Source organism: Camelus bactrianus, chromosome 2 (genome assembly GCF_048773025.1).
Source record: "Camelus bactrianus isolate YW-2024 breed Bactrian camel chromosome 2, ASM4877302v1, whole genome shotgun sequence".
Taxonomy (NCBI): Eukaryota; Metazoa; Chordata; class Mammalia; order Artiodactyla; family Camelidae; genus Camelus; species Camelus bactrianus.
In genome coordinates, this window is record NC_133540.1 from 64,103,651 (window position 1) to 64,129,890 (window position 26,240).

General features: G+C 38.7%; 1 protein-coding gene across 3 annotated transcripts in view; it reads right to left on the reverse strand.

Moving 5' to 3' along the window:
- NFKB1 (nuclear factor kappa B subunit 1) overlaps positions 1-25,175 on the reverse strand; it is a 110,034-nt gene extending 84,859 nt beyond the window's left edge. Inside the window, exons 1-2 of one of the 3 annotated variants that reach the window (XM_074343173.1) lie at positions 24,328-25,161; positions 3,001-3,046 (exon numbers count right to left, since the gene is read on the reverse strand). In XM_074343173.1, coding sequence (XP_074199274.1) covers positions 3,001-3,039 — 39 coding nt within the window. In that variant the 5' untranslated portion in view covers positions 3,040-3,046; positions 24,328-25,161. Of the gene's footprint in view, positions 1-3,000; positions 3,047-24,327 lie in introns of all 3 variants that reach the window. The other 2 variants (XM_074343171.1, XM_074343180.1) reach the window with 2 other exon arrangements.
- Between the last annotated feature and the right edge of the window lie 1,065 nt (positions 25,176-26,240).

The following is a 26,240-nucleotide window of genomic DNA, read 5'->3' on the forward strand; positions in this document are numbered from 1 at the left end:
CTAGGCAAGTTACTAATAATTACTTTTCCCATGAGAAATGTTTTCCTCCCACTTTGTTCACTTAGGATTTAAAATTCATTATTTCTGAGTTTGATATTTCTTTCAGCCTCAATAAGTCATCTGTGAAATGTCTGCGGACAGCACAGAAATCAAAACATATTTCATTTTTTATAATGTGCTAGTTAGCAAATGTGCTGGAGCTGGTATTAAAAAAAAAACCAAAGCAATATTTTACTCCTTCTCTTTATTAGTATATTATTGATGTTCTTGGGTACCTAAGAATCTAGTATGTCTAGCTAAGTCAAGAGTAAGAAACACAGTGTTTAAATAAAGAATGCTTCAGATCCAGTTGCGTGGTATGCAAATTTTCAATTGAGGAACAATAAATGTGCTCCACTTCAATGGTTAAGAGTAAAGTTCATCTACGCTGTTCACTGTTTGCTGAAAAGGAAATATAGGAATGAAAAAACATTATTATAAAAATAGCCCCACCTTACAGAGAGTATTCACCAGTCTCAGAGCAGAAAAGATGACCTGGCAGAAAAAAACCTTTCTTATGGTCCTGCAGGTGGCTAAAATGAGCGCATACAGGGCAAAAGCTCTGATCTCAGGAGAGACCCACGCTCCCCTTCAGACAAGAAGAGGGAAGCTGTGCTGTGTGCCGCAGCTGGTACTGTGCATCAGGTCAGGGGTGGAAGGCAAATTCCAGAATACATTAAAACACTGAGGAACTCTCACTCAGGACACGTAAACTTCAGGAAATATATGCCATTAATCTTGAGATAAGGGAAAAAACAACCTTCAAGGACCTTTCCCTTCAAAAATGGAAATATCAGAACATACCCTACCCCCACTGCTGATGATCACAAAATGCCCACATAAGAAAAACTTTCGAAATGACTGTTTTTGGCAGCTTTTACTCTTATGTGGCATGAAGGACCATCTCTTGCTGATAGAATTTCCTGTGTGCAGACAGGAAAGCATGGTTTAAAATCAAGCAGACCAACTGTAATGCTGGTTAGAGTTTGCCTTTAATTGTTAGAGATAGTACATTAAAAGCGAAAGGTAAAACACAGGTTTTTGATAATGTGAGTAGCTAAATGTCTTTAATGCTGTAATCAAAGAAAATGTTCCCAGATTTATCCTATTTCACCATTTGTACACTAAAATTCAAAAGGAACATCTTAATGTGAAAAGCAATGCATACTCATTCTTTCTGAATCAATCAGAATGTTATCAAGGGTAATGAATGCTATATAAAGTCAATTTTATTTAAAGAAGCAATACTAGATCCCTTAAAAAGCATTTCACCTCTGGTTTTCTGACTGATTCTTTGCATGTATAAACTTGGAAAATCCATTTTTTAGGTGTTGCTGTTAAAGTTTAAGTGTGAAATGATTACAAACCTTGGACCAGGTTGCCCTGGTAGCTTAGTGTTCCCTTTCCTCGTCTAGCCTAGCAAACTGTGTCTTCTAAATCTCAGTTTATATAGACTTTCTTTGGAAAGTACTCCATAACCCAGCTCTTTATCCCAGGCGGCACGGGGTGATCCCTCTCAACGTTTCTGTCCCATTCTGTGCAGACTCCTACTGCAGCACGTATCAGCGTATGGAAACTGTTTATGTCTTTGTCCTTCATACTAGAATAGCAGCTTCCTGAGATTAGGGTCTATGTGCCACTCATTTTTGTACCCCTCCTTAGCCAATGTTCTGGTACATAGTAATGCCTCAATAAATAGCTGATGAATGAATAAATCTCAGTATTTTAAATACTTCTTGATATTTAATATTGTCATTGTAATTACCTTAGAATCTGAAAATTGCTTTCAAATGGTTCAATTTATATATATACATAAGTATATTTATATAAATCTTTTATATATATAAATATATATAAATCTCTCTCCCCCCTCACCTTTCCCCCTCTCCTCCTGCTCCTCTCCTCCATATATTTAAACCAATAAAGATCTGTTGAACTTTCAACATTTCTATAGGCTTGAAATCATTTAAAGTAAAAAGTTAGGAGAAAAAGAAAACAAGGACACTGGTTATCACTTCATAACTGTTCATACAATTATACTGAACACTTTTATTCTCCCAAAACACAGTCGTTGACCATTAAATCTTTTCAACATCCCTGTGGGTGTGGCACTAGCATTTCTATTTCACAAATGGAAAAGTGAGGATCTGGGGGGCTAAGTGATTCCTCAGGTTTTAAGAACAGCCAGCACTTGCATAAGGATCTTTGAATTCTAAGTCCTTTTTACTATACAAACCTGGCTCCTCACTAGATGAGTTTTAAGTAAATACTTCATGTTCCCCCTAAAAATGGTATATTCAAGTCCTGATCCCTAATACCTGTGAATGTGACTTTACTTAGAAATAGGGTCTCTGCAGATGTAATCAAGTTAAGATGAGGTCATAATGAAGAGTGGGCCCTGCATCCAATAGCTGGTACCTTTATGCGAGAAAAGAGGGAGATGTGGATACAGAGACAGAAAGGAGACACAGGGAAGAAGGCCACTGTGCCAGCATGATGTAGCAACAAGCCAAGAAACGCCAAGGGCTGGCAGTAACCACCAGAAGCTAGGGAAGAGGCACAGAAGAGATTCTCCTTCAGAACTTCCAGAGGTAACCCACCCTGCCATCATCCTGATTTTGGACTTCTAGCCTCCAGAACTCAGAAAGAACACATCTCCGTTGTTTTAAGCCACCTAGTTTGTGGTAATTTGTCACAGCAGCCCTTGGACACTAATACAGTCATTGTCACTTGACCTGTAGCATACATAATTTTTATGCAACAATGTATGTGATAGCAGGTGCAAGCTACTTGCTTTACTTGGCATGTCCCCTCTGACCTTATACGTGGGGATATGAAAAACAATTTAAGAGAAAATTTTACCAACTTTAGAGTTTTCCTGATGGTTACTGTTGTTCCCTCTGTATATTATAAAACATGAATACATTTACAAAAAAGTATCAGTGAGATTATAATACTTACTTGTTCATGCCCTCCCAAATACGGGTCGTCTTCTGCCATCCTGGAGCTGTACAGCAAAAGAACACAAAACCAAACTGTAACTCTGGAGTGAACCTTGAAAGTCCCACCATGCAGGGGTAAACTCTGTTATTCCAGTAAGACCAAACTGAACCCTTTTTAAAAGACCTTACGAGGAGGATTTGGTATAGTTCCTCTTTGGAATCTGAATCTAACAGCAGAAAGATTGCATAATCAAGGAATTACCACTCACGTATAACCCAAAACCCTTACGTCAATCTCCCAACAGTGTCCTGGAGTTTGGTACAACTAGCCTTCATCCTCTGTATAAAAATCACGCATATTTGATTCTTAGAGGTGATTTCTTTTTGTCACCATCTAGACTTCAACGATTCATTTAGCTTAGCTCCTTGTGGGCATTATTTTCCAACCCTTCCTGAATTCTGTGATGGTCCAAGAGCTGTCTCCTCACTTTTGAGCTGGAAGCTCAGAAGGGGTCATTCTGCTGTCAGAGGGCCTGGTCAGTGCTTTGCCTAGCACAAGGGGAGGATGGCTCTCATGCTCCATCCTCTAGACCATTCTGCTGCAGCAGGCTAGTTCCTACCATTGTCAGAGTGGGTACAGAAACACTGTCATATGAAACATGCACTCAGAAGACACAAAAATAAAGGCCCTTATTATCAAAGCTACAGTCTCAGATTCACCCGACCTCAGCCAGATACTAATACATCACAGGTCCTAGCAAGCTTCTGTTATCCAGAGGCCCTGAGAAAAGTGAAGAACCACGTGGCCAGATAAAAACAGTACCTAAAATCACATATGATTTTGGATTTACCCCTACTTTAAGAAAGCTTTATATGTATAGGTTAATTTTAGTTAAGTTTACTTTGATCAAATTTTGGATATGTTGCCTGAAAAATTAGAAGATAAAAAAACAAGGCTGAGAGCAAATATTAATTCCTGAGGCCAATTTTTCTTTCTTTCTTTTTTCTTTTTCTCATAAAGTCTACAAAGGGACTGGGGCTGAGAATGTTGCTGTCCACCAAAATCTCTTATCTCCTGTCCCACAGTAATAGCACTATAGCTGGAAACATGACGGCTCAGCTGGAGTATATCCCACACTTCTGTGGTGTGAGGGATGGCCATTTGATGAAATGCTTGCCAGTGGGATGTCAGAACTACTGTGCACCACTTTCGGGTCTGGGATAAGGTCCTTGGCATGCTTCCTCCATGTTTCTGCTTCTTCTCTTTCCCGCTGTATGAAACCTAGACATGGAGAAGACCTACCTGGCTTCTGCCACCTACTGGATGATGAATGGCAGCTAATATTGATGTCACTTGCTTTACATGGCATGTGAGAAAGAAAGCAACTTCAGTGTATTGCTGGGTCTCTTTGCTAGAACAATTTAGCCCTCACTCTAATGGACACGTCACTTAACACTCCAAAAAGAGTAAAATTCTCCAAAGAGGATTTTGATTTCCAATGAAAGCCTCTCCTGCTAGAGCCCCCTGTGACCGGTGAGGGTGAGAAAGGACCATGAGGGTTCCTAGTGGGATGCAGAGCCCAACTTCAACAAAAGGGGAAAGGGCAGCGCTGAGTCTTACGTGAACAAGAACTCCCTGCAGGTTCGCAAGAAAATATTTGTCTAAAATAAGTAGCTACTGAGTGAAGACTTACAAACAGCTGTAATGAATTAAGACAAACAGTTAAAAAAAAAAAAAAGGAATATTGGCCTGATACAGTGAAGAAGAATCAAGTCATTTGAAATTCAAGAGTTCTGCCTTTGGATTTACGACTAACTCGCTGTGGCTTCTGTTTCCTCATCTGCAAAGTGAGAGATTTTGACTGGATGGAGCTTTAAAAGGAATAGAATTTTGTTGAGTTCAGAATGTTAGTTAGCTGATAAATGCTTATTCAAGAACAAATCACCTAAATCGTAACTCTTTCTGTAAACTTGGATTTTATATGGACTTAGGTATATATCCATATTAAATAATTTCAGTTATATGAAGAATACTAGTAGATAGTGTCACACTGAAATACAGCGCTAATACCAGCCACAACACTCCATGTGAAAAATTCTTAATCTTAGAATACCACAGGAGCCCCAAAGAAAAATATTACGACTTTTTCTTTTTTTGCCTTGAGGCCTTTCCATTAATGCAGGGTGATCACCCAAATCTTCTCAATCTTAGTCCACAGCCTTCAGAAGTGGAGGTGAGACTTAGGCCACAATCTCAAAAAATGGACAGAACCCATTCAGTACCTTTTACACTGATTTTATATATATATACATACATACATACATACACACACACACACACACATCACATACATACGCACAGGCATATATATGTAAAACCTGTGGATGGTTTTCTGACCTTTGAATGTATGAATTTAATATAAAGTGGCCCTGGCTCTAACTTTAAAACCTCAACTAAATCTACTTTATTAGAACTGATGCATGGTTATTATCATGATCACTACGCAGTGAAAATCTTAATGAAGAGCTCTAAATTGCAGGCACTGGACAAAACACCTCATTAAACACACTCCTCCCTCCAATATCTTCCCTATGATTTATGGACAGATGTGTGCCAAAAGATCATAGTTTTAAAAGCCGAATGACAGCCCAAGAGATACGAGGTGATTGTTAAAATCTGAAAGCCGAGAGTGATGTCAATGTTAATTCATAATTTAAAAATAAAATGTCAAATGAAACCAAGAATTATTTGGAAACGATGAATCACTGAGTAATATTTGCATTAATTGTACAAGCAGGTTTTATTTCAAGATTTTGAAATACCAACTAAGCCTTTGGAACTGAAGGATTAAGAAAGACCAGGGAAAGCCCCTACTGCCCCCCTGCTCCCCCAGCCCTTCCCTTCACTTTCCTTTTGCACATAGTGCTGTGCTTTTGAGGAAGGATCTTGAAACAGAAAAGGAAGATACTGGGTTGACCAGTAAGAAGATGGGCCTAAGCTCTGCATCTCTCTCCCCTAACAGTGAGGCTTTCAGAAAAAATTTCACACCATGGAAAGGGAAATAGATTGTGTAGCTAGCTAGCAATAAATAAAACATCTCCCTCAGTGAACCATCTGTATTTTTTTCACATGAGACACATAGTATAACCAGCTAAGTTCTGAATAATTTGATGAGTTCTACATGAAATACCTAATGGATTATTTTCTGCACATCTGTGACAATTCCACCACTGACGTCAAAGGCCAGCACAGAGAGCTCTTAGTGAAGGCTGCAAGGCCAAGCCACCAGGTTGGACCACTGAGGTTGGAGTTGGTGGCAATCCCCTCCTTGTAACGGGGAAAATTTTCTAGGACCAGATATATTCACACATCTTGACCCCACTGTAAGAAAATACATGCTATTAGATTTCGTTAAAAAATAACTTTTCAAACCCATTAAAATGATTTCATGACCTACTAATGGGTCATAGCCTGCAGTCTGAAAAACAGAATTTTAGGTGCCATCCATAGGATGCAGCTGGGAATCAGAGAAACAAAGTGTTTTCATTTTCAAGTTTATTTTCAGCCACAACAGACATCACTTGGATGTAATTTTAATACCTCATCTTGGATGAAATCACAAGAGAAAGAGTAACTTACCACCATTTCTTTTTCTGTTGGATAATAAATTAATAGAGAGAAAGAATATGCTGGAGTCTCCTTCCATAGAGGAATTTTTGGAGGAAACGTGCTATAAGGTAGATGTAAATGTGTATTATATATAATGTGAAACATTCAAATAAGAATGTCTTTTGACTCTGCAATTCCACTTTCAAGGAATCGGTATAAAGAATTGTATGAGAAAGTGTGCAAAAAAAAAATAAGTACAAGGATATTCACTGCAGCAAAAAACTGGAAACAATCTAAATGTCCTTTGACAGGAGATTGTTTAATTATGCTACTTTCATACAGTTTCGTTGTAAAACTGTAAAAAATAATAATTCAGATCCACATATAGCAACATGGAGATTTTTACTCCCTAAGTTATAAATGTCTACGTTTTCATATTCTAACTTAATTACGTAATTGGAAATACATATATTTTAATAGAAAAAAGAGAAAAATCAAACCCTGCCCTGAATTTAAAGTTTAACTATGACATCTTTAATAATTAATGATATACGGTGACTAAAACATGAAGCATGAATGATTCAAAAGTTTCTAAAGCACCACTGGAGTCCTCTTCATAATAAATAGAAAAAACTTGACTTTGAAGGGGCTGTTTACTTACATTTTTCTGATGATATATTGACTTAGTGATGATGAAAGAAAAGCTAATGGTGAGTTTAGTTACTTTTCTCAGAATAGTTGATTTTTTAAAAAGTTTTTAAAAAAGAACAAATATTTGTGTCCTACTACATTTAGATTTGTATAAACTCATTTTCAATGTTTTCCCAGTCCTTCATCCATTTTCACCTCCCTATTGTTTGATTTGGGTGCAATGTGACAAATTAACACGTAGAATAGCTACCTAGTAAGTACAAATACATTGTGCTTAAAGCTGTTCACAAGGGAATGTCAATCTAATACAACATTCAGCTGTTACTGCACGCAAAACTTACTCGCACAGTTCGTGATATATAGCAAATGCCAGCCCTTTCGTAAGCTAGCACAGTAACAAATATGTTTATAATAAATTATGGGACTAACAGGCAGTCAAAGTTTTAGGCACTCTGAGAAGAATCAAGTATTTTCCTTTCTTTCCAATCCCACATTTATGGGTACACTGCCACAACTCCCTCCCTACCATTACCACTGCTGAATAAAATGCATTTTGCCTCCAGAAACATTTGGCAATGTCTGGAGACATTTTTATCTGTCACAACTGGCTGGTGGTCCTACTGGCATCTAGTGTGTAAAGGTTAGAGATGTTGCTAAACATCCTATAAAGCAAGGACAGCCCCTCACATTAAAGAAATATCTGAACCCAAATGTCAACAGTGCCAAGGATGAGAAACCCAGATGTGCACCACCACGTCCTGACAGTGCATTGGCTCACATGTACAAGGAGCTAAACTTCACTGACCACCTCCCATGAGTCAGGAATTAGAGCGAGTTCTTCACATACTTCATTTACTTTCTCAATGACCCCGAGAAATACTGTCCCAGATGAGAGCACTGAGGTTAGAGAGAGGAAGCCATTCATTCAGGTTGACAGAGTGATGCTGGCTAATCATTCAATCACGTGTCTAAGATGAGAAGTGATTGTCCTCCTGGGCACACAGCTTTATTTTCATACAGCATCTTTGCTCCAGGTCTCCTGAATGTTCAGGTTGGAGGTAGTCTACCCACAACACAGCCTGAAAAGCGGAATAGGACTGTGACAATACACAAAACTTAACTGAGTTCTTCCTAAGACAATCCAAAGTGAAGGTAAAAAATAACAAACAGTATTAATGCAAGTGGTAGCTGCTTTTTGTTTTGCTTTGTTTTAAATGCTTCCTTTGATCAGGTTCATAGGATAGAAGGAGAATAAAGAGATCCTCTCTGAAACATGCCCAAAGAAAACACCATACTCACTAACGGTATGATAAAAGTACATAGCATATATTCAAAATTAAGGTTTATCGAAATGCTCCTTGAGTGCTTTCCTCCCTTCATTAATCTAGTCATTCATTGAAAAAATATTTAGGCCTACTATGCGTCAGTTCCCAAAGACATCAAAGAACACAAGAGTGGTGCAGCACCCGTACTCACAAAGCCAACAGTTGTGGCAGACTGAAAGTAATGGCCAAAAATGCTTTGCAACTCCACCTGACAGAAGGAGAAACCCGTTTCTCCATCCCTTGACTCTTCGCAGGCCTGTAACTTACTCTGACCCACAGAGTGTGAGTTTTACATGCAGACTTCAAGAGGCCTTGCAATGACCGTTCTGCTCTCTTGGAACACAGGTGCCATGTGAACAAGCCTGGGCTAGCTCCCAGGGGATGAGAGACCAGGTGGAGCAGAGAGGGGAAATCGCAGCTGAGGGTCCCCTGGACCAAACAGCACCAGCTGAGTGCAGAGACTTAAGAGAGCCTCAGAGCCAGCCCAGGTGGCTTCACTAGCCTACCAAATTGGGAGAAATAATCAATGTTTGCATTTTAATTAGCTGTGTGGTGATTTTTTTATGTAGCAAAAGCTGACTGATGTAACAGTTTAGTAATCAGGAAGACAGGCAAAAGCAATGCCACATATGTGTCACGGGGAATGGAGGGTGTGTGGGCCGTGGGTTAGACACCTTGGTAATTCAGTAATTACACTTTCTTTGTTAGGGTCCTATTCAGATCAGCCTTTGTACTCATTTTTACTTTACTGGCCTATTCAGTTTCCAGCTGAACAAAAGAAAACAAGCATGCTGGGCAAAACCACTGTGGTACAAACAGAAATAAAATTAGTACTGTTAAAACCTTCAGAATGTCAGTATTAATAAACTGCTGCTAGCTTTAAGCAGTGATACCATTATGCAACAGGTAAGTAATGTGTTTAATCCTTTTGGCTCTAATATCTAAAACCAAGTTCATCATTCCTGCAGCCATGGGCCCCATTCCTGACTTTCCAGTTTCTGCCAATATATCATTCTCTCATGTACTCAGGGTCAAAAATTCAGTCACCTTTTTCTCCTTTTTCCTCTGCTCATCTCACACAGATCAGTCAATAATCAATTTCTGCTGATTTTTCTCTGTATTATTTCTTGTATCTGCTCCTCCTTTCCACTTTCCTTTCGCTGTTACACCCCAGTTAAACCTTCACTGCCTCCCCTTTAGACCGACAATAGCCTCCATACTGCTCTCCCTTACTGTAGTATTTCTTCTTCATTAAGCATCTTTCACATTATTGTCATATTACTTACAAAAGTCAAAAGCTCTTAACTATTTAGCATATTATATTATAAGCCTCACCTGAATAGGTGCTTCATGTTTAATAGGTGAGGCTTATAATATAGTATGCTGAGTGGTTGAGGGCTTTTGATTGTATCTTAACACTACATCCTAACCAAAACCTTCTTCTCTAGGCATACTGATCATTCAGAAATGCTGTGCTCATTTCCATCTTGTACTTAAATATTACCAAGTCCTCAAGCCTCTGCTCAAATCCAATCTCTACCAAGAAATCCTGTTATTTCCCCTGTAACCCACAGCTCTGTAATCCAAACAACGGCTATAACACTTCTGTGTACTGATGATTTTATACTTGACAACATACTGTTCCACCATAATTTAACCTCATATATTTACCAGCTTTTAAAGTGGATATAGATGCCTAAAAAGTAGATATGAGAGTTCTACTTCTTTATATTGCCAAGTTAGTAAATAAGCACTTTTTAAAAATTAATAACGCATTAACAGTAAGAAACATTGCAATTCCAGATTTGCCAAAATGTGGACTTTTGGTTTCAGTCATGATAGAGTAACAATTATTAAATGTGCTCCCTTGCCAGACCCAAATGTAAAACTATACAAAATACTTGAAGCAATTATTTAAGACACTGGACAAGAGACAGTATAAGGCTGTACACCGTAAGAGAACGGAAACACTGGAGGCGTGTTCCAAAATTGCTTTTTGACTGAGGGCATACTCCTAACTATGACACAAGGGAGTAAAGCCCAAAAAGAAAGCAGCAATCTCACTGGGGAGAGTATCAGAAAGGCAGGACATACATGGAGAAAGAGGCTCATAAATCTGCACAGGGGTCACTTCTAGGCATTGGCTAAATACTAAGCTGCGCTAGTACAGGACAAAGAGAATGGCTGCTGGGGATCCAGATGCTGATTTGAGATTCCAGAAGTTCCTGGAACTTCTGAGAGACACTGAAGTTCCAACCATCTAGGGTGAAGAGACGACACTTAACAATCTGAACATTCAGTTGTGCTCCCATTAAGACCACGCAGTGGGAGTAAGGGACATACCCTAGGGTTAAGGGCTACTCTAAACTCATCTTAATAAAACCAGGTGATCCACAAGTAAATTCATTGACTGTTACAACAAAACTCCAGAGTTTTTAAAGGAAGACAAAAATCGATACTCTGCCATGTGGTACCCACAATGTATAACAACAACAACAACAAATGACAAAACATGCAAAGAAGTAGGAAAATATGACTCAGAAGAAAAAAATGATACAAATGATAAAATTAGCAGCCAATGCCTTTAAAACTGACAACAGCAATTGTTGAAGAATGTAAAGGAAAATACGGACATAATAGATAACAAATAGGAAATCTCAGCAGAGAAATGAAAACTATTAAAAAAGAAAAAAAAAGGAAAATTCTGGACTAAAATGAAATTTTACTAGGTAGACTTATCAGCATATTGAACAATGTAGAAGAAAGGATCCATAAGCTTGAACAATGGGCAATAAAAACTATTCAAAGTGAAGCAGGGGGAAGAAAGGCAGGAAGAAATGAAAACACCTTCAGTGACTTATGGGACAACAGCAAGTGGTCTGACATGTGTAATTTAGAGTCCTAGAAAGAGAGAGGAAAAAATAAAAAATATTTGAAGACATAATGGTGGAGAATTTTCCAAACTTGATTTAAAAAAAAAAAAAATCAACCTATGATCCAAGAATCTCAAAGATTCCCCGTGTTGGATAAAGGCAAATAAAGCCATAGGTAGTCATATTAGAGCCAAACTTTTAAAAACTGATGCTAAAGGAAAAAAATCGTAAAAGCATCCAGGGACAAGGGCAAACAACAGTAAGTATGATGGCTGACTTCTCATCAAAAACAATGAAAGGGCTGAAAGAAAAAAAAGGAATTAGTGAACAATTCTATATTCAGCAAAAATATCCTTTAAAAATAAAGATGAAACTGACATTTTTCAAATAAACAAAAGCTGAGAGAATCTGTCATCAGCAAGCTTGCTAAAAGATATGTTAAAAAAGTTCTTCATGCCCGAAGGAAATGGTACCAGATAGAAACTTTGGACATACATGAAAGAATGAAAAACACCAAAATGATGAATACATGTGTATGGATAAGACTTTTTTCTTGTTTGCTGTTCAAAAGAAACATCACAATACATTTTGGGGTTTGTAACCTATGCAGCAGCAAGCCGTATAACAGTAACAGCACAGAGAATGGAAGTAAACCACTGCCACGTTCGTACATTACACATGACACATTGTAGCCTTAATTCATGGTAGACTCAATTATGCATATTGTAATCCCTAAAGCAACCACTTTAAAAAATAGCCAGTGAAGGAGATAAAATGCAATTTAAAAAGTAAACTTGATTTATTCAAAAGATGGCAGGAAAGGAAAAAAATGAATAAAGAAAAGATGACACAAACAGATAACAACTACCAAGATGATGGGCTTAAATCCAACCAAATCAACAATTACATTAAATGTTAACAGCCTAAACTCACCCATAAAAAAGTAGAGATGGTGAGACTGGGCAAAAAAGCAAGACCCAAGGATATGGTTTTTGTAAGAATTACACTTTAATATTACAGACTCAGTTTAAAAGTATAAGAAGGGAATGTTATACTAGTTATACCACAGAAACAATAAATATTAAAAAAGGCTAGGTGGAGGGTATAGTTCAGTGGAAGCATGCACAAGGTCCTGGGTTCTATCCCCAGGACTTCCATTAAAACAAACCAACCAACCAACCTAACCCTTCCCTAAAAAAAAAAGTTTAAAAAGGCTACGTTAAAATATCAGATACAGTAGACTTTAAAAGAAGAAATATTACCAGAGACTAAGAGGAATTATTTCATAAGAATAAAAGGTCATACCATCATGGAGAAACAATGATTGCAAAGTATACGTACATATTAGCAGAGCTTCAAAATACATGAAGCAAAAAGTGGCACAACTAGAGGAAGAAACAGAAATAGCCACAATTAACAGTTAAGATTTTTAACCCTCTTCTTGCAGTAGTTGATAAAAGCAAATCAAAAGAACATCAGTAAAGATATAGAAAGTTTAGGAACAATACCAGCAACCAAATTAACCTAAGTGCATATATAGAATACTTCACCAATGACTGCAGAATCTACATCCTTTTCAAGTGCGCAAGGAACATTCACCAAGACAGATTATATGCTGGACCATAAAACAAGTCTCAAAAATCAAAGCACTGACAGGAATCTACACAAGTGATAAAATGGCATAGTACTATATACACTGGTCGTTACCAATGTCAGTTTCCCAGTTTTGATACTGTACTACAATTATGTAAGATGTAACAACTAGGGGAAACTGGGTAAAGGCTACATGGGACCTCTCTGTATTATCTTTGCAATTTTCTGAGAATCTATAATTATCTCAAAATAAAAACTTCAAAGCACTGAAAGCATACAGATATGTTATCTAAACACAATGAAATTAAGTTAAAAACCAAGAACAGAGAGATACCTAGAAAATCCTCAAATTTATATAATTAAGCCAAGATGTTAAGGGGAGGAGTGTGCCTCTTAGAATAATAAAAAAAAAAAAAGTAAATATAACCTCATTCCCGCATATGAAAGAAGCATCTAAATTCTTGCTGTATCTTGTCCACTGTAACCATGGGGGACAAGGATTTTCTTAGACAAGTGATTGGAATGCATTCCAATGCTTTCTATAAGAAACAAATCTTTGCCTATGGTGTTTTCTTAATCATAGGTGACTGAAATTTTTAACATCAGAAAGATGTTTTGGACATTTTCTAATCATATTATAAACAAGTGTCATGTATATCAAATGGCCATTCCAAGAAACATTTCTTTTTGTTAACACTAGATACAGTAAGATAAAATCTGGTGAACATAATTTTGTATAGCTAGGGAAGTTCTTTAAATTACAGTAAGTTAGCTAAGATCATCCATGTTATAACTGAGGTCACTCATGGGATACGACTTCCTTCCATTGCCACATAAAAACCAATTCAATACATCTACTCAGAGTTTGAGGTCTTTCATTCAGGTGGCATCAGGACTTACTGGACTTTGTTCTGATACTTTTGCTTCCACATTTTTAATTCTACAGATTTCTTCCTCTCTAAAAATAGAGTGTGATGGTGAGGGAGCATGTATAAACAGGCAAAGGGGCTTTTTAGGAGAGTGAAAAATACTGTTGTATGATATCATAATGATAGACAGACATAATAATACATTTGTCCAGACCCACCAAATGCACAACTTAGTTCATCAGTTGCAACAAACGTACCACTGTGGTGGGGGAACGTTGATAATGGGGGAGGTTATGCATGTGTGAGGACAGGGAGTATATGGGAAATCTACACTTTCCCCTCAATTTTGCTGTGAACTTGGCTCTAAAAAAATTAAGTCTTGAATAAAAAAAATAGAGTATGACTAAATGTTAATTTCATGTCTGGCCTTTATCTTGAGCACCATTTTGGAATATTTGTATTTTCAGGCTGAGGAGGAAGTAGACCTCATGGATTATGAATTAGAGATTAATATTCTTTTGATCAAATATACAGAAACTGATCACATCCTCTTAAATCTGAATATGATGACTTTAGTTTGGATTTTCATTTTTTATTAATTCTCTAATATCAACAAACATATAGCCTTTATGTTTTAAGAGAGAAAAAAAAAATCATCATGTGAACCAGCAATACTGGGTTCTATGGATACGGTGGACTATGGACTGGGTGACAATTGGCCTGGAAGGGGAAAATGGTTTCCTGGAAGACATAACTACAACCACCTTCCAATTACACACATACACAAATAATGATTTGCAAGCCTCAAAACCAGGCCTTATGCAAGGGACCTTTCAGTTCTTGAATCTGGATATGAAGGGCTTTCCACACTGACCATTCATGTAGATAAGTCTTTCTGCATATGCAGATATCAACGTCTAAAGTGAGCAGGAAGAAAGAGGAGAACTACCCTCTCCTGTATGTCCGATAAGGTCTGATGAGAATACTTCTTTCACCCATGTCTGTCTGTCAGTGATCTCGACTGCTTGGCCGATAAACAAACAATTTACTCAAGCCCATAAATAACAAATTAATGGGAAAATGTGATTTGTTTTGTATTTTTAGTTCCATAGTTTGTCCAGTGAGGAAACTCTGAAATGAACTACCTTTAAGGCTTTAAACCATAGGAGAGTTCTTCCTTATGTGAAGCATCTTGGCATACTGAATTCATCTGGTCAACTCTCACTTGTAATGTAGATGAATATGAGTCACGGAATCAACATATATGTAATCCAAAGGTCATTAGCGAAACCTTTTAAATGAGAGTGAAGGGTAGGGATCCCGACTAAGAAGGGGCAGAAATGGGGCTTTTGGTGTGCTGTTACCGTTCTATTTCCAGAACATTACCCAGGTTACGTGTGTTCACTTTGAGATAATTCATTAATGCTGCATTCTTAATGATTTGTGCATTTTTATAGTTATGTGATTCTTCAATTCTAAAAAGCCTAACGTAAAAAGAAAAAAATTTAAACCAAAAACATTTCATGATCTAATAAGCTCTCTGAAATTATAAATTTCTGTCTTGTTTAGCATTATATTCCCAGTGCTTGGAACCTGGCACACAGGAAGGACTCAACATATATTCAAATGAATTAATGGTTAAAAAAGAAATCCTACTATGCAAAGGTGGAAGAGCTTATATAAAAAGCAAAGGTTCGCTTATCCCATTTCCCAACTCCAATCCTGCTTTTCTGAGTGATTGACTTAACGCTCTTAGCTTTCTCTTTTTGGTTTTCCTAGGGGTTCTTTTCGTATCTCTAAATACTACATTTATATCTTTTTTCTAAACTGGTCAATTTTAGACACTGTGTTCTTGCTATAACTGATGAGGATTCAGCTCATACCACTTCCACTTTTCTATCTTCTTCCAAAGATAGTTAGAATTAGTGAGACCTCGAAACAATTTAGAATCAAAATAGTGAATTTTATATTCAATTACTGTGTCAAGTTTGCCTTCAATTTCTTTGGAGAAATATGAACATGGGTTCATAGTAGAGAATAATTAATAATGAAAAGATACAACTCCAGAAACCCCTACATGTCAGAAAGAAGCTAGACTGGGACCATAAATAACTCATAATCCAAAAATGTACAGTTCCTCATATTGTCATGTTGATAATCAAGAACTGTCTTTATACCTTCTCACATGCATTTTCCTTATGTTGAACTCCCTCGATATGGCAAGAAAATCTGAAATCATCCAAATAATACTATTAAATCAAAGAAACAATTTTAGAGGCAGATGCTCATTTGATCCAACCTGCTCATTTTTTTAAAGAGAGAAAATGAGACCCAGAGAAATTAATTTGCCCAGAGTCACACAGCTTAATCAATAGCACTGCCCACCAATATTTTGTCTAGTTATTTACTTATTCATACAGCAAACTTACTGGGTGCTGGGCAGATAAAACGTTAAGATAAAATCCCTGCCCTCAAGATATTTCCTGTCTAGAAAGCATAAGAAGTCAAGAGCGTATGGACTGGGAACACACAACTCCTTATGGGGAGGTTGGGGAGAACAAATGGAGAAGGGACAGAGAGATGGTGATGCCTAAGCCACGCCTGAAGGTTGAGTAGTTAGCACCATGCCTGGGAAGGAAAGGGCACTCCTCACACAGGGGGTGCATATGCAGAGGTATTCAAAGTGAGAAAACATGGCAGATAAGGAACTGAAAATTGATATGGATGACTTGAGACATAGCGGGTGGGTGAGGAGCAAGGGTATGCGGTGAAGTGTGCAGGAAGCAGTTTACGAAGACAATGGAGGTTCATTTCAGAAATACAATGACTGTGACATGATCAGACTTGCACTTTGGAAAGCTGACTTTTATGCCGGAATAAAGGATGGAATAGAAACAGGAGAGAAGACATCAGGAGACAATGCAAAAATGAAAGCTAGAAATTCAATGAGGAAGGGATGGATTCTGGAGATGAGGCTGAACTGACAGAACTTGGTGACAGACTGGAGGAGATAGGTGAGTAAGTGTGAAGAATGGATTCCTAGATTTCTGGCGTAAGAAACCTACTGAATGGACCATGGTGGGCTAAAAACTGTATTCCCTAATATGCTAGGAGTAGCAATTTGGTGGATGGGAATGATGATTATAATACCGATGGTGACATCTATGTCACAATAATTAAGTGCCTCAGCAATAAATTATTGTTTTCTATGGCTTACCTTGAATGACTAGACTCCTTCAGCTCAACACATATTTAGTAAGTATGGGGGGAGGGTATAGCTCAATGGTAGAGTGCATGCCTAGTATGCATGAGGTCCTGGGTTCAATCCTCAGTACCCCCATTAAAATAAATAAATAAATAAATACGTATTATAGCACAATTGCCCCCTAAATCAACCATCTACTTCAACACAAGATTGAACTACCTCTCTAAACAACTTGGACTAATTCCTACTTAGCTATTATGGTAGACTTTCTAAGAGAAAAAGGATACTTTCCCTGCCCGTCATAAAAAAGAACTTCAAGGTAAATGACTGATAAAGCAATGCTTTAAAATAGTTAGGAAATATTAAAATGTTCCAAGGTGTGCTTGTTAAGTTCAGTTAGATATCTCAAATGGGAAACTGTGTAAACACATGGAGAAATCATAAAGACAGTGTATCAAATGAACGCTATGATATAGCATGAAAGCAAGGAAGCGCATCTAACTATTGTCAGACACCATGCTTCTGATGTTAACTTCCCTCATGTAATGAGGTCTGCTTAACAACACAACTGACTTCAGAATGTGTGGGAAATCACCATTGTTTTCAATTAATCAAAAGTAGGATAAGCCACAGTGAAATGTCTATAAAAAAGTTCTATTCAAGGGCAATCTCTCTGTCACTCTTTTCATTACGACCCTCCCCTTCTCATCCATGATATATAGATTTTTAGCCTTTTCTCTGGAATTCAGATTCACTTTCTAGATTATTTTTCTAGATATTTTCTATGATAAAGTCCAGGATCTAATTTTATAGAGGACTCTCACCCCCAAACCTTTGTCTATGCTTTCATTATCCTTCATTTGATCACTTTTTTTGACATTAAATTTAACTTTTATTTTTTACCTTCATGTTTCTTCCTTTCTACTTTAAATTTCCTCCATATGAACAGCCATTCACACTCCTTCCATTTTTCCACACTGTCTTTATTTCAACTTTGTAAGTCATAAAGGTGTTTGCATTATATTGACAGCATTATACTAGACGCTGCACACTATAAGGGATTCTTTTCCTTTGACCTCACCACCACACCTAGCCCCCATTTAAAAGAAAAAGACACTCTTTATAAATCAAGTCTTGATGATCAAACACTGATAAATGGTTCAATCCTGGTAAATAAACCAATACCTAAATTAAGAACTGGCAGTCAAAGAAGCCCTTCAAATATCAATACAACATGAGTGAGGGATTCACGTTAAAATATTAAAAAATAGTCATTCTCCTCATTCCTAAAATCCTTATCTTGGAAGGCATAGTTTCTAAGACGAGCAATTTATTTTCATGGTTTAAACGAACTGCAGGCTTGGACAAAGAATCAATGATTAGGTAGGCTGATTAGGGAATCTGTCATCACTTTTAATTTTTTTTCTTTCATGATTGATATTATGTTAGAATTGACTTCTGGAGATAAAAATGAGGGATATGTATGCCTTGACACTGAGATATAGTATGATATGTTTAGTAAATCACATGACAAATAAAAAATGAATAATAAAAATAATAAATAATTTTAAAATATAACTGCTATTTTGACTAACAAAATTCATTATGGCAATCAAATTTTTTAATGTTAATTAAACTCCTTATATGAAGTGTGCTTAACTTAACGTAAGCTTTGTATTTTTTTAGTTCAAGTTAGCAAAAAAAGAAAATGTCACATACAAATGCTAATGTGAATCTTATATATCAAAAGGCTTAAATCTAAGAAAAATCCAAAGCTTCATCTTCCAGTATGAAATGTTTGAACTGCCTACATATTTTTTGACTGGTATGGTGAAGGTTAAGACAACATTATAGCTTTGTGTTTTTGTTTATGCCCAGAAGCTGCAGATTGAGCTGATTATATAATGGAACATAGCAAAATTTATCGCTCTCTGCTAGTCTTCTCACAGGGAAGCTACAGAGTACTTGGATTCTTTTATTATTTTAACTAACAAGTATTTCAGGGTACTTTTCAACAATGACAGCTTTACAATGCCCTTGTTATACAAGTAAACATTTAGTTTCTTCAGTTTGTTGGCAACAACAAAAATGATTATACATAGATGTACTTGTAACAAGTTTTAAAATTAATTTTTAAAACTTGAATGTATGTTAATGAAATGATTTGAAGAGAGGTCAGGGTCAGAATCAAGTGGACAGCAAAGCAGTGGACAGAAGCTAGGGGTTTTCAATAAAATGGTTCTGACTCTCCCTGAGGGCATGACACCAGGACTGGGAATGTTTGGCACTGTGTCCTTTTACAGTTCTGATGGTATATTTCATTTAATAAATTATGCCCACGGAGAATAAATGGTTAGATTTGGAGTTTCAAGGACAATTTTCTGAAAATGCTACAAATAAGAAATAATCAACAAAATACTCCCATGATGAGGCTCCAAGTTTTGTAGTGTTGCAAAGTCATTAAAATATGAAAGAACTGTAATCCTTGTGGGCTGTGTGCTTGATCCTGAGGTTTTCCAGCTATAATGCCCCCAGCCCCCACAAATTTTTATAGGTCGTTAAGTATTTAATTCTGGATGTCATAACATATTTTACTTTCTGACTGATTAATTTAGATAGGCTTGAGCAATCTTTGGATTACAAAGTAGCGCTTGTAGCATTGTTTCTTTTTTTGAAGATGCTAGTACTGAAATTACAGTTTCAATGGAGCTCAGAAAAATTCTAGCATAGCTGCAAAGTTACATTTTTTAATTGTATAAGCACCTTTTATCATTTTAATTACTTTATTACCTTGCTTGATAAGTGCCTCTAAAACTTTCAAACTAAAAGCTATTTTTTTTTCTAGTTCATAAACTCTTTCAGAATGAAATGCTTCCCTTTTGGAAGGCACAGGGTACTTTTTAATAAATTATTTGTTCTAATAAATTTCAAATGCTCTTTAGATAAGAATATGATATCTAGGAAGCAAGAATTAGCTTTTGGATTCTTCTTCCCAGAAGGCAAGGTAAAACAGTGTAATTTTTGTTCCTTGCAGAAAATGACTGCCCTTTTTTAAACAAACAAAATGCAGCAAAACTTATGGGATTTCTTCATTCAACAAATAGTTATCGATTACTCACTATGTAGCAACAAGCACAGAATTAAGCATCAGATATTTGTCAGTATAGATTAGAGACAAATTAGATATGATTTCTTTTTAGCTAGAACTGTGGGATTTCAATTCTCTCAGATAGTTACTTTCCTCTTCTTTTTAAAGAATAAGCCATATAGAATCTCTACATTCTTCTTTAAAGCTCCCTCAGTCGGATTTTTTTTCACAGTTTAAAGAAATAGAGTCTATAGATTAAATGTACTAATATCTGTTGCAAGTATGGGTCAGAATAAAACCTGGTTATAAGATTTTTGGCCTAATAGTGAAAAGTAAGTGAAAAGTAGTAAGCCAATTTGTAATGAGGAATTAAAGCATTCATTCCATTATTCTAATTCCAAAAACCGGCAACAAATTAAAGCAGCTGAGATGTGCACTACTGATAATTAAATCTATTAGTTACTGTAAAAAATAGAGAGAATGATAATTGATCTTTTAAAAACAAAATACAATGATAAAAATTCTAAGTACAATGGTATCTTATTATGATTAACACTAAATCTAACAAAGTATTTTCATCCACAATCTATACTTCTGAAGAGTCTATACTCCTTAACAAATCACATCTTACATCACTTTCGTGTAGAACTGTTAAGGTTTAAACTTGAAGTGAAGCAACAAGATGCTATGTCACAACTTATTTTCTAAACTACTAGCTGATACACAAGAGTAGGACTACCAACCTCACCTGAAAACATGAGAGCATGTTAATCTGCACTCAGGAATCCTCTCTAAAACAAGAGACCAAAGGTATGAAGCAATTTCACCATCGTGAAAAAAAAAATGCTACTTTTTTCATCTAACAGTGAGGCACTGGATACTAATTAATGAAATATTACAAAGACAAGTGTCTTAGTAATATTACCCTAATGATTAACTCTACCAAATTACCTGGTTTCAAATATTAATCTTTTTATTTTTTTCATTAAAACAAAACAAAACACAGTCAAGGAGCCAAAATGACTTGTTAAACTATGTTCCAAGTCTCAGCTTTCCTCTCTGAAGATGAATGAATGAATGCCTCTATCTTTAAAACACTTAAGGTCTCCTCAACAGTGACAGGGTCAACTCAGAGGGGTATGTATGCTTCTGATGATTTACCTGCTCACCTCTAAGAACACGACAGGGGAATTCAGCATTTATAGGAGATACAAGAGGGCAAATGAGAATTAATTCCCAGAACCTTATATGATTCATTTTATAAACAGAAAACCAATCAGCCAAACAAAACAACCTTCCTACTAAAAGTGAGGTAAATCAATGAGAAATTTTGCATAGCCACTGATTCTTAAACATTTGCTCCTGCTAATGTGATTCCTGTCAATCTGTATAAGAACATAATCTGAATATTTATACTCTGTCGGTTAAAAGTACTCTGCATTCCCAGATATACTTCCTACTGCAGTCCTCTCAGACTGCGTTCAGAACAGAACTTCTACTACTAAGTTCTGAAGAAGATAAAGGTATTTTGACTAACTGATCAAAAATCTACACAAAAACTTAGATACCATTTTTTAAATTTATTGTTTTAAAATACCAACTACTGTTCTTACTTCTCCCAAGTTCAAACTGATTGAAGGTTATGAAGTAACCACTTCCCCCAGAAGCCAGAACTTTCACCTCTTCTGAACAGGGGAATACCTCTCATAAATTAGGTAAAAATAAGGGCTTGCTGATTGAATGATAATTCAAGATTCCTGTAGCTGCCAATTCCTTATTGAGACCTTCCATGTACCACAATGAGCAATCCCTGGAAGTCTGAGTCGCAACTGACTTCATCAATTATCTGGAAGTCTAAAAGCAGTAGTAAAAACAACTTGCATAAACTTAGTTTCTTGACTGGCGTCAATTTGTTCCAAGAAACATGGCAAGAGAAATATGAGGACTGTGTTCTCTAAATCTAAAATTCTGCCCATTTCAGACGAATTGAGCTTTCACCAAGTGCAACCCAGTCATTACAAATGATCTTGTTTAAGAGGTAGAAGTAAGAAGGAAGTGCAAAGATCAAAGGAGTGCTTACAAAGGGGAACAACTATTTTTGTATGTATACTCCAGTATTTACTAACGGGCTTTGAAAAACAGGGGCGTTTGTTCAGCCCATGTGAATGCCAATTTCAGAACATCAGATAAAACTGAAAGTTCAAAACAAAGATAACAGATTTTTAAATCACCACCAGTCCCTAATTGGATTACAATATTTTCTTTAAAAGTCTTTCAAACAAGGTTAGACGTGGTTTTCTATTCACAGCAAGCAGTATTTCAGTGCCAGCATTAAATCTACACATAATGAGTCTTTCTTTGTGTTCATATTTGTCCAGTAGGCTGTGGCCCAGGAAGACATTTTATCTAAACAAGCTCCAGGGGGCTTTGAGGAGTTGCAGGTATACCAACACAGATGAATAATTTCAGGAGATTTCATGTTCCCATTTATCATAAATGTTCTTACCTCAGCAATTTAATTACATCATAAATGTAAAATGCTATAGGAAACAAATCTCTTTTTATTCCCTGGCCTCTCAAGTTCATAAGCTCAAAAATATTTTGCTTTAAGTTATTTACATAATTTCTTTAGTGCATCAAATAGTAAAGGGATTCATCTCTAGAAAGCACAATATTAAAATCAGGAAAACAACATACTTCAGCTAAAGGCTTTATTTTAATTGGATTTCCTTTCACAGTTAGCAAACACAAATGCAATTTAAACTACTCAGGAGTATTCAATTGAGGTATTTTGCTAGAAAAATAAGCACTCAACATTTAGATCCCAAGCGTTAACGTTTACCAAAGATCACCAGGTTGTAGAACATTTCTGACAGGGCTATTAAATATTTTAATAATACCCTAGTCATTTTCTCAGATTATGGGCTTTATAATAAAATCTTTAAGTTAAATATAGTTCTTTAGTTAGCTGCAATGCTGGAAAACCCTACTTAATGAAGCCCATGAAAGTCTGAAATCTTGATCATCAAAATCAATCAACCCAGCAACCAATCTTCCTGCAAGCTTCCTAACCCACTAGGGTAAATAAATGAGAGATTTTGTGTGGCCATTGATTCTTATACACCATTTCTGCTCATGTGATTCCTGTTCAATCCACAGATTGGCAGAGCATAATCTGAACATTTACTCTATTGGTTAAAGTACTCTGCATTCCCAGATACACTTTCTACCGCAGTCATCTCTATGCTCAGAACAGCACATCTACTAACAAGTTCTGAAGAAGGAAAAGACGGTGTTTTGACTACTTTATCAAAAATCTATACGGAAACTCAAGATATTCTTAAAATTTATTCCTTTAAAATGTTATGATAGGTTTTGTCTGTATCATTATTTCTGTTCTAGAGGTCATGCACAACACATGGTGCCGTTGTTCAAGTGTTTCACATAATTAGAGTGTCTAAAAAAGTGTTCTAAGTGGGAAATTTCGTTCTCAAATGCCAGGCCCTGTAGGATTAGTACCAGGCCCTCCTTATGTTTTTAAAAACGAAGGTACAGGTCCTACAGTAGGTGAATGTATCATTTCCTGGTGAGGGTGTGTATGTGAACTGGGGGCTTCTTCTGGAAGTACGTGACAAGGAATAAAGCTTCAGTCTGGGGGAGCTGGGGAGGGCTTTCCCAGCCAAGAGGACTGACATGCACTTCTGCTTTCATTTCATGGAACGCCCTTAGGTGAAATCTGGTTCGGCACTGCACCAACCACCTTCCCCTCTCTCCTCCGCGCCCAAGAGCACCTCAACCCTCAAGCCACCCCCAGCAGGGGTGGGGGGATGTCAAAAAAGTTTGCCCGAGTTCCCCTCCGCTTCCCGTTCCCGCCCGGCGGAGGGACGGAGGAGAAAGGACGGCCCGGGCAGCCGCGGCCCTCCGGCCCGTGCCGAGTCCGGATGTGCCTTTCTCCCCTCTCGCCGATCCCATGTGCCTCTCCACTGCTGTCAACCTCCTCCTACGGTCTGGCCGAGCGGTTAGCGCAGGAATGAGGAAGTCGGAGCGGGGCCGGAGGGGTGCGGGGCGGGTGGGCGGCGGGAGTCGAGCCGCAAGTCGCCGGCGCGGCCCCACTCGCCCGAGTTTGGCTTACCCTGCTGGCGCGTCCGCGCTCGGCCTCCCTGCGCTTGCGGCTCCCTCCGGGGCGGCGCGGGCCTGGGGGCCGGGGAACGAAGAGGCGGCGGCCGGCCGGAGCCGGAGCGGGTCCGGGTGCGGGTGCGGGGCGGGGCGGGCCGGGTCGGGTCGGGTCCGGGCGGGCGGGCGGGCGCGCGGTCTCTCCGGGCCAGTCAGCGCCGCGCCATGTCCGCAGCGCGGGCGGAGGGAACGCCGGGCGCGCGGTTGCGGGGCCGCGGCGTCGCCGCCTTCCCGGCCGCGGCGGCTCTGGCCTGGGCTGCGCTGGGCTCTCGGAGCGGGGCCGGCGGCGGGGCGCAGGCCGAGGGCGGCGACGGCGGCGAGAGGCCCGACGGACGTGAAGGGCAGGGGAAGCTGTCAGCGCGTCGCCGGGCCGCTCCGGTGGCGAAACCTCCTCTTCCTGCCCCGGCTCGCTGGTGCACTTCTCTCTCTTTCTCTCTCGCTCACTCTCTCACTTCCTGGCTGGAAATTCCCACTGACGTCGAGAAGACAGACAGACGGACACACGCGCGCACGCCACGGGGGCGGGAGGTGGGGTCGCCGCCGGGGGTGGGGGAAGCCCGCACTCCTGGGGGGCCGTGCGCCCCCCGCCCGGCCTCGCCGGCCGGCTCGGCGCCCGCCCCTCGGGGCCGCTGCGGGGCGCGCGTTCCACCGCCCGGACGCCGGGGTCCCCTGCGGGGCTCCTGCTCCCCAGCCCGCGCTCCCAGAGCCCCGCGGGCAGCAGCGGACCGGGACGCCCCCTGGAAGCGCCGGCGGGGCCCAGTCGTCCCGGGAGGCGGGCGGCGCGGAGGCGGCGGCAGTGCGGCTGTAAGAGTCGGGCGGTCCAGATCCCCTAAAGACAGGCCCCGGCATCTGGAGGGGATGATGGGTCGGCTTGGAGCCAAGCATGCTGTGTATAAAAATAAATCTCATGTGTATAGTCCATTTAAGTGGTCTCAGTTACTCTCAAATCTCTTCACAGATTAAACTGGAATTTCCATAGCATAACTGACTTTTGTCCATAACAAATACTGGTTTTTGGCGAGGTCTCCCATCTCCTCGTTTTGACATTCAGAACTTTAATTTACAGGGCTTTGTCAGGCCTTTAGGATAATTCCTGTGGGTGGAATTATAGTGATGGTGGGAGCAATGGTTTTGGGTCACAGTTCATAAAGAAATACCAATCTGGCAGATGGGAATCTGTCGCATTTTTCTGAAGAGACCACTGCTGGAACCCACAGACGGGCCTCCCAGGGCTCACCAGTCACTAGCGTTTGAGCTGCTTTACATGCCAGACACTGTGCTAGGCACGGACTGGGGTGCCTTGGGATAGATTAGTTCCCTAAATAAGAAACCTGGGCAAAAATAGATATTTTAGAGTTAATTATCTCACTACTGAGTTCAGTAACAACTTTAAAACATCAGAAATCACCAGGCAATGTTGCTATGGCATTAGATTGCCCCTAGCAATACTCCCTTCATGTCCACTCCTTGCCCTCCTCCCTTCCTCCCCAGGGTTATAAGAATATTCTTGGTGGAGTGTTTGGCAGAGGACCAGAGATCCATTTGATTGGATCTGGGGTGAATCTCTGCCGTGACTTTGGAACCAACCAACAATCCTCCTTCAAACTGTTTCACTTAGCTCCCAGAATTTGTTTGAACAGCTAGAATTCAGGGGGTTTATAACGACTGAAGACAAAGACTTTTTAGAAACTCTGTTATTATTTATGACATTATTAGAAATTGTGCCAATATTATATTTTAGTAGATTAATGTATAGTTTATATAAAATGTTTACTGCCTCTGACATGAGTATAAAGAGTGCAAACTCCCATGAAACAACAGAGTTTTAGGGAAATAGTTTTCCTTTTCATTATCGGGTACGTGTGAACATTC